The sequence below is a fragment of the Temnothorax longispinosus genome, chromosome 3 (assembly GCF_030848805.1).
Source record: "Temnothorax longispinosus isolate EJ_2023e chromosome 3, Tlon_JGU_v1, whole genome shotgun sequence".
NCBI classification, from domain to species: domain Eukaryota; kingdom Metazoa; phylum Arthropoda; class Insecta; order Hymenoptera; family Formicidae; genus Temnothorax; species Temnothorax longispinosus.
The window spans coordinates 3,964,333-3,977,430 of NC_092360.1; the positions used below are offsets into that span (position 1 = coordinate 3,964,333).

General features: G+C 37.4%; 3 protein-coding genes across 5 annotated transcripts; 1 reads left to right on the forward strand and 2 right to left on the reverse strand.

Annotated features, from left to right (window-relative positions):
* Positions 1-326: 326 nt before the first annotated feature.
* LOC139809758 (ejaculatory bulb-specific protein 3-like) lies at positions 327-2,340 on the reverse strand. The gene is made up of 2 exons (XM_071772920.1): positions 2,088-2,340; positions 327-1,705 (listed from the first exon to the last, which is right to left on the reverse strand). The coding sequence occupies exons 1-2, from the start codon at positions 2,281-2,283 to the stop codon at positions 1,506-1,508; spliced, it is 396 nt and encodes a 131-aa protein (XP_071629021.1). The 5' UTR covers positions 2,284-2,340; the 3' UTR covers positions 327-1,505.
* Positions 2,341-3,094: 754 nt separating this feature from the next.
* Positions 3,095-9,100, forward strand: LOC139810650 (protein sneaky). The gene is made up of 8 exons (XM_071774390.1): positions 3,095-4,134; positions 4,783-4,998; positions 5,144-5,445; positions 6,151-6,338; positions 6,437-6,608; positions 7,059-7,413; positions 7,830-8,158; positions 8,491-9,100. Exons 1-8 carry the CDS (start codon positions 3,844-3,846, stop codon positions 8,816-8,818), a joined length of 2,181 nt encoding a protein of 726 aa, XP_071630491.1. The 5' UTR covers positions 3,095-3,843; the 3' UTR covers positions 8,819-9,100.
* Positions 9,101-9,695: 595 nt separating this feature from the next.
* LOC139810649 (ejaculatory bulb-specific protein 3-like) lies at positions 9,696-12,740 on the reverse strand. Of its 3 annotated transcripts, none has more exons than XM_071774388.1 (3): positions 12,582-12,740; positions 11,023-11,226; positions 9,696-10,037 (listed from the first exon to the last, which is right to left on the reverse strand). In XM_071774388.1, exons 2-3 carry the CDS (start codon positions 11,222-11,224, stop codon positions 9,841-9,843), a joined length of 399 nt encoding a protein of 132 aa, XP_071630489.1. In that variant the 5' UTR covers positions 11,225-11,226; positions 12,582-12,740; the 3' UTR covers positions 9,696-9,840. The 3 variants fall into 3 exon arrangements, with proteins under 3 accessions (XP_071630489.1, XP_071630488.1, XP_071630490.1); XM_071774387.1 differs by having other exon boundaries at positions 11,023-11,321; positions 12,582-12,712; XM_071774389.1 differs by having other exon boundaries at positions 12,516-12,595.
* Between the last annotated feature and the right edge of the window lie 358 nt (positions 12,741-13,098).

Below are 13,098 nucleotides of genomic sequence, written 5' to 3' on the forward strand. Positions count from 1 at the left end.
TCTTTATTTAATTCCTTAAATAAATAAGGAAATTTAAAAAATGTGGATGAGACAAGTTATCAAAATGAGAGAAAATAAATCATTCTTTTTTATTAGTAAATGAAATTATTAATAACTTCTACATGAAGAATAATTCCTCATCGGCTAAAATGCAATCACAAAGCGGAATCTACCGACGGACATGAGTACTCGTTGTACGGCCATCGATAAAGAAGAGAAATCGCTAAATAAGCAGAAATATCTTCCGAGATTTATTTATATTATAATTATACAGACACAGTGTGTATATCTCGAATATCGCAACAAATATTACTTTATACTTAATATTGGATGCAAATGTGTTTATTTTGATATTATACACAGTAAATGTTACAGAATAGCAGCGTAAATCTTAGCAAAGTTCATTATAAGAACAATAAACAGGTGAAGAAAACAAACAGCAATTAATATAATAAGACGATGTATATTTTTTTGTATAACGACGGGAATGATTAAATATTTAGCTGTATTACAAGCTTTGTAATTGAAACGTATAGATTTTGAGGAAAAACACATCAGAGTTGAGGCTAATCTATCAAGTAATTGCAAAGAGACTCGAGTGCACAATGTTCTCTTTCTTCTTTATTTTTCTTGTCAATGTATCGTTGTAGATATCGCATTATAGAGTTAGATGTAATCGTTCCTTCGTCGTTATGCAAGGATAATTGTACCGAAATTGCTTCACCTATTTCTACGTGCGGGATCATTATTTGCAGCGAATTATTTTTAATGCTTCTCTCTCCTTTTTCTCTCTATGCATCGTACGTTATTTCCCTTTATGTGCGCAATATAATACATTATTGCGATATATACTCTAATTGCACAATTCTAATTATCCTACCACAACACTTTTATTAATTAAACCATTTTCATGAATGATTAGAATGAATCCTTGCCCTTGTATTCTCGATATTGAAATAGAAATACATTCTGGTGAATCTCTTTTTACACATACATTGCCGATCAATTCTCATTACACGTTATTTGCCGATGTACGTGAACAAAAAGGCTTGTGAAACGACTCGTTAATTCAAGGACATTAGCTCGTTACGTTAAATAAAATATTCGCCTTTAAAAGTCAGTAAGTCTGATAAATCAAAATAAAGTAAGTACACATTTAAACGTTCAAGCGCGCTTTTAACCAGAGATTTAAATCAAATCTTACGGCAACAAGAGGCTATTACGCGTTAGTGCAAAAGTGCAACGTATAATTAACGTAAAACTCTAGTTTGTTTTGTTGTTGACTTTTTTTTTAAATGTCCCGTCTCAATATACATGGAAACTTCCATGTTCCGAAAGATGATGGAACGCGCGACAGGGTTTTCCGTTACGCAATCATTACGTAAAGTGAAACCGCCGTGTGTGACAAGGATTACAAGGTAAGCAATCAAATCCGGAAGACGGAGCCGAGGTCGGCATCGGAGTCGGGCATTACGGGTCCTTATACGGGCGACGGGGAACGGATTTTAGTCGACCCTGCCCCCTTCCCTGGATTTATTCTCCAGGTAGCGTCGTCGGTACGCCCCGGTAGGGTCGAATTTGTCCTCTAACAATTTCCAGTCGTCCGGCCTATTGTCGATTAGATGATGGGAGATCTTGTCGGCCATATTCTTCTGCGCCTCGCTACATCCGGCACAGTCGTGCTCCAACGCATCCGGCAGATTTTCTAAAGGGGGACGCAGATCGAGATTATTAACGCACATGGTATATTATCGGGACGCACTTTGTCCCGATTCGTTAGTGATTGAAGAACACAGCGAGAGAACGAGAAATGCCTCAATCGATCTTTTAAACCTCCATTTTAAAGAATTCGTCTGAAGCATAATATTTAAATAATTTTTATATTAAATAACTATGATAAAATTTTATTAAAAAACTCTATGATAAAAAATAGGGTGCCTGTATTGAAATCTCAAAATTCTACTTGCTTTCACTGAGAAAATCTCGGGAGTTCCGAGTCTCGGAGTATACACGAGTTATTGGAGTTACGGCGGTTAAAGAGTTAAAGGGCCATGGAAAACGGGCGTCTCGCCGTTCGACGTACTTACTTTTTAACTCTGCCGCGTCCGGAGTGCAGGGGTTCCGATCGAGCAGGCAACCCACGTATCCGTTCAACAGTCTGTCATTGTTTATTATCGCGTCCACGTCTACATTGTCGAATTTCGTGGTGTACGCCTCCTCGGCGAGAACGGAGGAGGACGAAAGGGCGCACACGGCGATAAGGGCGACGACTAGGTGTCCCATCGTATACCGGACAAGAGTGATGCCTTGCTTCCGATTCACTGCTGATGGAGCTCCATTACTTCGGATGTCTTATAAAGGAGCCTAGCACGCCTCGTTAGTCGCACGAAATCGTCTTCATGCGTCCTTGCCATAATTTATCGAAAAAAATATGCGAAATGAAGTCACTTCCTGTGTCGATGCAAATAGATGTATTTCTCTGAAAAATCTTTTATAAATTTTTTATAGTGAATTTATTAAATGTTATTAAAATTATTTTTATACACGGAGAAAATTTTATAGTAAATATTACTATGGTGTCGCACTAGCTGCGGACCATCGAGGAATTTTAAGTTAAATTACTATGTTTATGGTAAAAATTACGTTATTTAATCGTTTTTAAAACAATAATTATAGTATTTTAACTTGAAATTCCTCGATGGTCCGCAGCTAGTGCGACACCATAGTAATATTTACTATAAAATTTTCTCCGTGTATTATTATTCGGAGGGATTATTGTATATATTATTACTGTAAGAGAATAATATTAGAAATGTTATGCGTATATTATTATATGCATATAACTACTATTGTATATAATTAAGAATCTTATCTTTTACATCATAATTTTTTTATAATAATCGTTATAAAACTTAAAGAAACTTAATGTATTCAAGAAACAAATACTTATCTCTCTTATAACAAAATAGATAATTTAAAAAATGTTGTTTTTTTTTTGTGAGAAAGAAAATGAGAGAGAAAGAGAAAAAAAGACAGAAAACATAATAATTGTATTAAATAAAATTTTTTATAAGTTTGGTAATATGTGTAAAAGATTAATCCTGTGTGGTATAACGATTATATTTGCGTCAAGTATAAAAACGTGTAAATGGATAAAGCGCATAGCGATCAAGGAATTTATGTGTTATACGTGAAGAGAATTCTCGTGTTCCAATTCTTTATTCGTATTCCATAGACGAGATGTATTACGTGTGCGTGACCTCGAGTTTTTTAGACGACTCGTGCAAGGGACGATTGTATAATCATCGTTATGCATTCCGGCAAAATTTCTCTAATTCGTAAATTTAAATTCCTCGCTCGAGGCATTTTGGCCTTGTATAAATTATCAGCAATTGTAATGCAATATCGTCCTCTGTAGCGGACAAAATTGATTCGCGGAAATCACCTCGTGTGTAATCTCGGCAGCGTACTTTTGAGAAGCACATATAATTATAATACGATGTCACATGAATAAAATAATTTACAATTGATTTAACTTTGTGATATTTCTCTGCGTTTTTTAGATGAATATTTTATTTTTAACAATTTTATTTCAAAGCCTGCAATTTATTTTGTACGTTTTAAATATTTTTGTAGAAATTTTCAATATTTCGATGGATTTTTATGTCTTTAGCCAACTAGAGCCCTCTTAGAAAATTCGCACCCGTGGAAAAATCGATTCCATCCGACAGACGGACATTCGTCTGATTTCAGAGATCAACTCTGAAAGTTTCGCGTTTCATAATCCGCGACAAAGTAGCTTATCAGCCGGAGGACTTTTGATTTCGCAAAAGGAGAAAACGAATGCCCGGCTTGGAGCGGATTAATCGCTGCGGCCGTCTGATCGAGGGCGCGCGACGGGATTTCCTGAAATATTATCTGAAAAAATGTCCGACCCTATTTCACATCTGCTACGATCCGATCGGCACCCATCGAAAAGCGAGGGCCTTCATCGGATTTCTCTACGGATTTGTCGCAGCTGTCGTGTTGTACGAGGGCATAATCGTCGATCTACAATTTGACACGTATACCAGCATCTCTCTGGGAGCCATCCTTGTCGCGATGCTATCGATAGGATGTGCATCATCGATACAGGTAATCTCTTTTCTTACTTCACTCAATTGAGCTAATTACCTCTTTTGCTATATATGTACCCCCTTGTGTTATCCTACATTTATTTTATCGACGCGCTTGACTAAGCATCAATAGTGATGTACCTCTCTCTCCCTCCGTGAGAGACATTCTTTTCTCTAAAATAGCATAATCACGTTACTATGTTGACCATATTGCGTACTTTTATTGCTCGGAATCCTTGATGGAGTCGGGTTGAAACGAACACGTTTGCCTTGCTAAATATTTTACAAATCGGAACTTGCCTAGTTCTGTGAATTTAACTGCGTCGTATATAACATGCATTATGTATAGTCGCGTCACGCACGTTGCCTTGTCCACACAATCCGATTCTTTTCTTACATCGGATTACAAATATTTGTTAAGTAAATGCGCGGTTTGTCGCGATTTCCATTGATAATAAGAACATGTGGTTACGATAATTATAACCAGTTTATACATTCACTTTGAAGCAAAATGATTCATTTTTATTCAATTAGTTATATTAGAAAAAAACAAGGAAATACATAAGATGTTTAAGCAATATATGTATATAATAGGTATCTTATAACTCTTATACTATTTAAATAGTTATTATTATTTAAAAAATATTTAAGGTGAGAATTTGAATAGGTAAGATGCATCTGTCTTTTGACAATACCAACCTTCCTCGGCCGATCCGGGCGCAACGTTTTGAGGGCTCTCGTATTGGGGTACGTAATAGCCGGGCCGATATTCAATCTAACGTACAACAGTAAAGAAGTGGTGAGGACTTTCGCTTGCACAACACAGTTGACGTACAATCTCACCCAGACACGCTTCGATCTCATGTTCAAGCCATTCCAGCAGGTGTATCTGCTCATCAGAATAATAAAATGCAATGAGCACCGTCAGCATCGAATTTCGAAGAAGAGTAGTCGTTTATGTCGACGAAACTTCGAATCGCGAAATCACCGATATAATCGAGCTATAATAAATATCTAACGATACGCAGGCGGTGCTCGCCATGAAAGCGGATGCGAACGAGCTGAAGGACACCTTATCCTCGGTGAGAGATTTGATGAGTCCGATAGTCGAGGAAATCGAGGGCGAAGAGGAGATGAACAGGCTGAAAGAGGAGAACGACTATTTGGATGAGCTCCAGGACGATACGAGGAGGAGCGACGAGATCGAGGAGAAACATGAGAAAGAGATCGCGAACGCGAGGTCCGAGGCTGATGTTTACGAGGCGAAGTACAAGAGGAAGATCGAGGCGCGCTGCGAAGAGCAGCTTAGCCGCGGTACCGAACGGTGCAGGTATAAGGACATTTAACACGGACCTGATCTAAATAACATCGACGAACTTCGTGGTCCGCGAATAAGATCCTACGTTTCTTGTGTTTCGTAAATGGATTTCTAGAAATTCATTCCCATGCAGATCCGGCGAATGGTATGGTGATACCAATGACAGGATTGACGAGACGACGATTCTCTTGCAGGAAGATAAACGAAAACCGTAGAATTCATTCTTTCATAGTTTTTGGGAAGAATATTAGATATTGAATATGAAATTAATTCTATTCATTGTTAGCTGTGCGGTTCTTCGTAATAATTTACACATAGAAAGAAAAGAAGAGTCAAATCAAAATTTATATGTTCAAAATAACGCGTTCATTATTTTGTTTTTATACGCAACAATCTATAATTTTTTTATAAAAATTTGATAATCTTAAACTTCAATATTACATTATTTTTTCTTGATTGATTTATATATAAAATTACTTCATTCAAGCAAGTTTTCTTTGTTTAACATTTTTAACGCAATATAATCTTATTTCAAGATTTCAACGCTGAAACTAAAGATATTTTCAAATCAAGAATACTCCTTTTTTTTTCTTTACAGTTGTCGCAAAAATATCACTGTCTTTTCACAAATATGTGATACATTTTATAAGTCTCTGAATATTTCTTTTTTTCAACTGTTCGTTTCTAATTTGTATTTAACATAAGAATGCTTTTCAGAGACATGTTTGGTGACGCTTACGACAAGTGTTACGACACAGTGACGATCTTCGCGGCCTGGCTGCTGTGCTGGCCGATGAAGCTCACCTTTGTGTGCAACCTGGTGCAGGCTCTCGGCGGTTCCAATATCTGCGATCCCGAGGGGAAAGTGGACGCTGGTATCGGCGAGGGTTACGTCGCTTTAAAAAGTGAATATCATTCGATGATTCGATAAAAATTTAGGAATGAACCCATATTGAACTCCCCCCGCGACGTTTTCGCGAGATATTGTTTCCTCTTCGTGAAGGAGCCAGGGATGCGTTCAGCAAAAGTCTCAAGGACGCGAAACTTCAGTACAGAGTGAGGAAGATGCCGGTGATCCTAGATCTTCACGACGCCACGGACGCTGCCCAGGCTGTGATGCACGAATTCAATGCACGCAGAAAAGTCTTTGAGTCAGTGATGATGATTATCAAAAGGTATAGCAAGAATGTAAATAATTTCAAGGATAAATTGTTCCTCTCTTTAGAGTAAAAACAGAAGCAAACTGTGCGGAAAAATTTTGCACGACAGCAAAGCTTGTTTTCTTTTTACTAATAGAACCACACATGGCATTATTTTAAAATATAGTTTCAAATACATTATTGCCTTTTTTGATTATTTGTTTGTATATGGAGGGGTAAAAACCAGAGTAGTGTAAGTCAATTTTTTAAAAACATTTTCTCGTGTGCATAGATGCAATCTGTACAATATATAAATTGCATCTATGCACATAAGAAAATATTTAAAAAATTTTGACTTACACCACTCTGGTTTTTACCCATCCATATGTACGTATATAAGGAAAATTCGGTTCGTTTTCTACTAACCTAAAGTCTATCTTTATAACATATATATAAATATAATATATATTTTATACAATTATCCAGATGTCTATCCTTCGTTTTCTTGAGAATAATCGTAAGTGCTCAGACGTATCACGAGAAATATCTGGCTGAGATCGAGCATGACAACATATATGTCACTTCGTACTTCCGTAAGATCGACGCGAAACGAAAAGCTCGCGGTAGTCTGACCCTCCTGCCTCTGAAGAAGATCGAGAGATCGAAATTCGTGGATCCATACAGCCTGCGACCGGGCGAAGCCGAGCGGGTGAATTTGACTGGCCAAACAGTGAAGTTGATCCTCGAGATGATCAGCGTGACGACGTTTATATTGCTGGACAGGCTCTTCTTCGAAGCGCTCGATTTGGTCAGAAGACACTCCCGCATGGAATATACTCAGGTTCGAGATTTGTGAGCGATCCTTGTTATTTCCAGTTTAGGTTTGAATTTAATTTTGAATTTAAGCCCAAGATTTTTTCGACAAGTGAACTTTCGAAACAATTCTTCACATATCTCAAGTTTAATTCCCCATTTTTTATTTGCAAATTTGATAAAAAGATTTTCAATTTCGATTAATTCATCTAAACGTAATGCAAAAAAAGAGGAAATTCATACGATTCTTCGCTTTTGACTTAAGAAAATAACGTAGCTACAATGAAGGTCAAGAGATCTTTAAGCAATGATAAATAATGATGAGCAACTAACATATGCAAAATGGCCAGAATAACCAATACGGTTTTTCCTAACGTGTTATATAAGTTAATTATTGTTTATCCTGTTCGATCTGTCTTGAACTTTAACTTGTACTGTTTCCAGGCGGGTCATCACGACATGACCTTGGAGGTTCGCGGAATCGGAGTGATAGCCTCTCTGATACGCAGCGTCATCCGCGGATTCAACGTGAAGAGGCGAGTGAAGACCGTGGTGTCCAACAGCGCGTGCTTACCGCGGGCCACCAGAGTACCGAATTACATGATCCTCAAGATCTACTCGATCTATCTGGCCATTTGGGTGTTGCTGTTCACCGCCGCTTACACCCAGCGGCTACGGCGCGTGATCTGCTCGTTCTTCTACAGGAAGCGCGAGAAGAGGCGCGTGCTGTACCTCTACAACGAGAGCCTGAGACGCAGACTCGGGCACGCCAGGTAGAGACGGGATTAAATATCTCGCGATTAAGTTCGCACCTCGTCGGATTCTCTCTCCTCCGAGTCTCTCTATGACTAATTCGAGAAACGGAAGAGGTACTTTCAAATAGAGAGTCCCTAACTGCATTATAGATTCGAGTCTCCTACGAATAAGAGACTCGGTTTTTTCCACATCGCTCGTTTTGTATGATAAGATTTAATTCCGGATAAAGTAGCTGATCTTACGAATGGTGCTCAAATCATTTTTATGAAACAAAACTCAGATATCAGAATTGATTCAAATCTTCGTGAATATACATGCCGACCTTGATTCTATCTGCTCCGATATCAAGGTTTATGCGAGCCAGAGTCAAGACTCTGGCCAGGACTCGTCGGCTGGAATACGACATAGATCCGTGGATCGCCCTGAGGCTGCGCTGGCCGGCGCTCTGCGGCTGGTTGGCGATCTTCGCCCGGGCACGTCATAGGTGCCTCGTCTGCGGCGAAGTGGAGCCGAGGAAAGGCCCGCAGTTCCGTAGATGCACGACACCCGGATGTCCCTTCGTCCATTGTCCCGAGTGCTGGGACGACATTGGTAGGATTTGCTATGCCTGCGCGGACATCGGCGAGACAACGACGGAGGACGACACAGACGAGTTTGACACTCACGTAACAAAGTAGAAGGAGGGTTGTACATACGATTTCGTAGATGTTTCATTTGATACGCGGATTGTTATATCATAAACTATATTATCAAGTCAATTAGATTTATATAATAAAGTTTTTATTTCATAAAAGGAGTTACATGAAGGAAATAACGAGTACAAATTCAGAATTTTACGATTATTTACAAATATGTTTCCAAAAATTGAGGCTTATAATTTCAACGAGTTTTGAATTTCCCGTACTCCATGAAAATAATGTTTTTTTATAAGATATGCGTAAATACATAATATAAATCTAATTGATTTGACAATTGATGTTCAGTATAACGTACAATAGTATAATATAATTAATACCATATCAAAATATTATCAAAAAGTTATCTGTATGCCGATGTATATACACATTATACTGATATTCATATCATTCAGTTTATTATTTAATTGTTATATATAAAAGCGAAAAACATATCAATAACATAATCGATATAAAAAATACCGGATGGTATCATGGAATTTAGTTCGACATTCGAAGATCGATTCTAAATATTTGCGTATTTTTTACATTATCTTCATACTTCGTACATCAAACTCGGGAAACGCAGTAAAAAGTCCCGATCTTTTTATTATGCGTACTTCGCTGCGACGTTGCCTTGAATTTTAATTGCTAGTTTTTATTAGTGTTATTTGAAAGAAGTTTCTTGACACGCCGCGAGCGGAAATCTTCCGCTCGGTGATAGCTATATATTCGTGTTAAAGTTTTTTTCCGTGTAAAAGAAAGCCGCGCGACTAGGATTCAAATGAGGAAAATATCAGAGGATCCCGTGCACCATCGAGCAACGAAGCTAAACACGACGGCATAAATACGCGCGGAACATATCACGATACAGAGTATATATTATGAACGATATTTTATTTGCATACACGCATATGTTACATTCTAATCGTCAAATCGCAACTATAGAAGGACGGTGAGACAATTAGCATTGCGTCATAATAGTTTTGCAGCATATATTCGTTTCCCTCCACGTCGATTTCTGATTAGATCTCTACGTTTTCCTCCTTGGCCATATCCTCGTACCTCTTCGCGTATTTTCCGTCCGAATCGTATTTCGCCTTCAGCTCGTTCCACATATCTCTCTTGTTTAACACCAGGAATTTTATCACCTTTCTGACGAGTGTCTTCTGATGATCCGAACATTTCGCACATTCGGTTTCTAGCGCTTCGGTTATGTGTTCTGCAATTATATGATTTATTATTTATCTAACGATATTGAATGCGATCGGGTACCGATGCTTTGTCTCGATGACGTCAGAATCGACCTTTAACACGCGATACAATTAACCATCAAAGATCTTAACATGTGATTATAGAGATGTTCTTCCTAACAAATTGAATATTTATTAGTCAAGCGTAATTTAACGAGCAATTCAATGCTTCCTAAGCAAAAACGCTTTACAAGCTTGTTTTAACACAAAAGAAACCGTATATCGGTGAATAAAGTTTTCTTTGCATATCTTACGTCACAATAAGTTACAGAGTTCTCTGCCTCTCTAAGAAATACGTTTTTAAAGCTGCTTCTGCAAACGATTCTTCTTTTCCAATACATTTACACTTTTCCAGCGTCTTAACGGCAATAAATAATTATGAGATCTTTCGATTAAATATAATTAACATTAGAATCAATGCCACGCACGCAGACTATCCAGACGCGAATAATAATCTAATTTAATTCAACTCGTTTGAAATGTTTTTCTATCCAAGCTGCACTTATAGAACAGCGAACTCTAGTTCGCTATTGATTTTTCTGGAAATTTCTCATATTTTGTAAAAAATTTTGTAAGAATTGAGACTTATATATATATATATATATGAAAAATTCTGAAAAAATATATAACATTTCCAGATACTCCAGAAATAATTGGATAAGAATTTTCGGAATATTTCAGTATCCGTATATTATGAAAATTTCTGATAGATTGCACAGATTTTCTCATATTTATTCAGATTTCTTCAAAGATATGTTGGAAAAATCTGAAATATTTTATTCTTATTTTGTCTGAAAAATGTTCCAATTCGTATAAAATGTCTGAAAAATTCTGAGCATTTTAAGAAAGTCTGAAAATTTTTATTTTAATTAATAGTATTCTGATTAATAGTATATGAAAAATTCCGAGACATTTTTCCACTAGAGAATAGAAGAACACGTGTGCGATACTCACTCTTCAGTTCAACAGCTTCAGCGGGGCATCTAACGTTGGGCTTGTCCAGCATACAATCGACATATCGCTTCAGCAATCGGTCGTTACTAAGAATTTGATCTACATCTATGTTGTCGTATTTATGCGTGTACTCGTCCGATGTGTCCGCGTGGACGTAGACGACGGAAATTACAGCGAACAGGCAAATCACTGCGAGTTTCATGACTGCAACACCCATACACGTCCGATTAAACGCAAAGCTCGAGTTTGGGGTAACTGCGTGTTGTGCCGCGAGTGATTTTGAAAGAATTTCATGGAATCTACAATCATGTTAACGGCATAAGCGAATATCTATCACTTACGGAAACTTACTACCGATCTCTTACGGAAAAATATACTACAAAAGATTACTGTAGTTGCGAAAAACTGAATTCATGCAATAATATTATTATTAGGCTACCAAGATTCAGCCCTCGGATTCTAAATGGCATTTTTTCTAATTAACTGTAAGATTTATATCGGTTCACGTATTATTGTTTACATAAATTTTGTATCACGATATCCATCGCGAAAAATTAAGGGAAGATTGATCGCGTTGCGTTTCTTGAAAGAATATCTGCAAGCGCGCCCGCTCTTCAATAACACATCAAAATTTGCGAATTTAATTCTTCTTCTTTAAGAACACTGTTAAATATTAAAGGATGAAATTTAAACCAATACTTTGGGTTAAATAACATTTTGTTACTTTTAACTACTGTGTTTGTCTTTATTATTTTAACACAAAACAGTATTATTTTAATCTCATTATTTTAGTTAAATTAACGATCGACATATTGAGTAGGAGCAGTGTGGCAACCTATAGAAATAATTAAAAATAATTCAAATTGAGTATAATTTAACACTATGAATTTAACAGTGAAGATCAAACGTTGAAGCGGTATTGGATTCGCGCGAGACACGTAATGAAAACACGACGTCGCACGACGATAAAAAATATCGGACGAGGCGTGGTACATAATGAGACATTTGCATTTCGATCAGACGCGATTGCGCGGCGAGGATTGTCTCGAGACACGTGTAATCTTTTCAGATTAACACTGTTAAATTCGTAGTGTCAAATTACACTCAATTTGAGTCATTTTTAACCATTCCTATTATAGGTCGCTCTTATATACTCAATATATGTCGTTAATTTAACTAAAACAATGTTAATTTAAATCAATGGAGTTAAACTAATACTGTTTTGTGTTAAAACAATAAATTTGGACACACACATGTTAGTAAAAAGTAACAAAATATTACTTAACTTAAGGCGTTGGTTTAAGTTTCATCCTTTAATATTTAACAGTGTACAGACCCCTTTTGGGAGAGCGTCACAAATAAATTTCCACATTTAATAATCGGTGCAATTATCTTCTTTTTTTCGGTTTGCGTTTATAGAACACACTGCCCCATGTGTCGGTGGGGCGCAAACCCGAAAGTTAATGCGACAGTTAATTTATCTGCGCAATCACCTCCAGTTTCGAAAGCGGAGTCGCGACAAAGAAGTTCGCGCCGATCGACGCACGATAAATGCTCACCTAACACGTATTATTCGCGATCTGACGTAATTGTACGAGATGTACCCGTGTGACTTGACTTTATATAGATGCGAAGAAGCGTACGGCAGGGTGGGAATGGTACCGATTCATTCCGCGAATTCCGCCTTCATCATCAGCCAGCACCTTCACCTTCGCACCCGCGATGGAAAACGCTTCCACGCGTCAGCATCGGCTTTAATGACGCACTATCATTTTTTCTCTCTTCTCACTAGAGGACTTAAAAATGCAAAAGTGATTATCAACAGAGTGTCATTGCCGCAACGATCGGTTCTTCTTGGGAAAAAAAAGGAACTATCCAGCTGGACGCCGTCTCCAATGGGCATAATTTAAAATCTATTTTCCGCGAATGGCACGTTACGGAATGGGATGGAAAATTTTCTTTTTGAAGAAATTTTAGATTTATCACATGATTTATGCATCGATTTTAACCTTCGCATTTGCATATCACTTAAAAAACGATGTAACTGACGATTTTTCGTTCTATTTACATTAATTT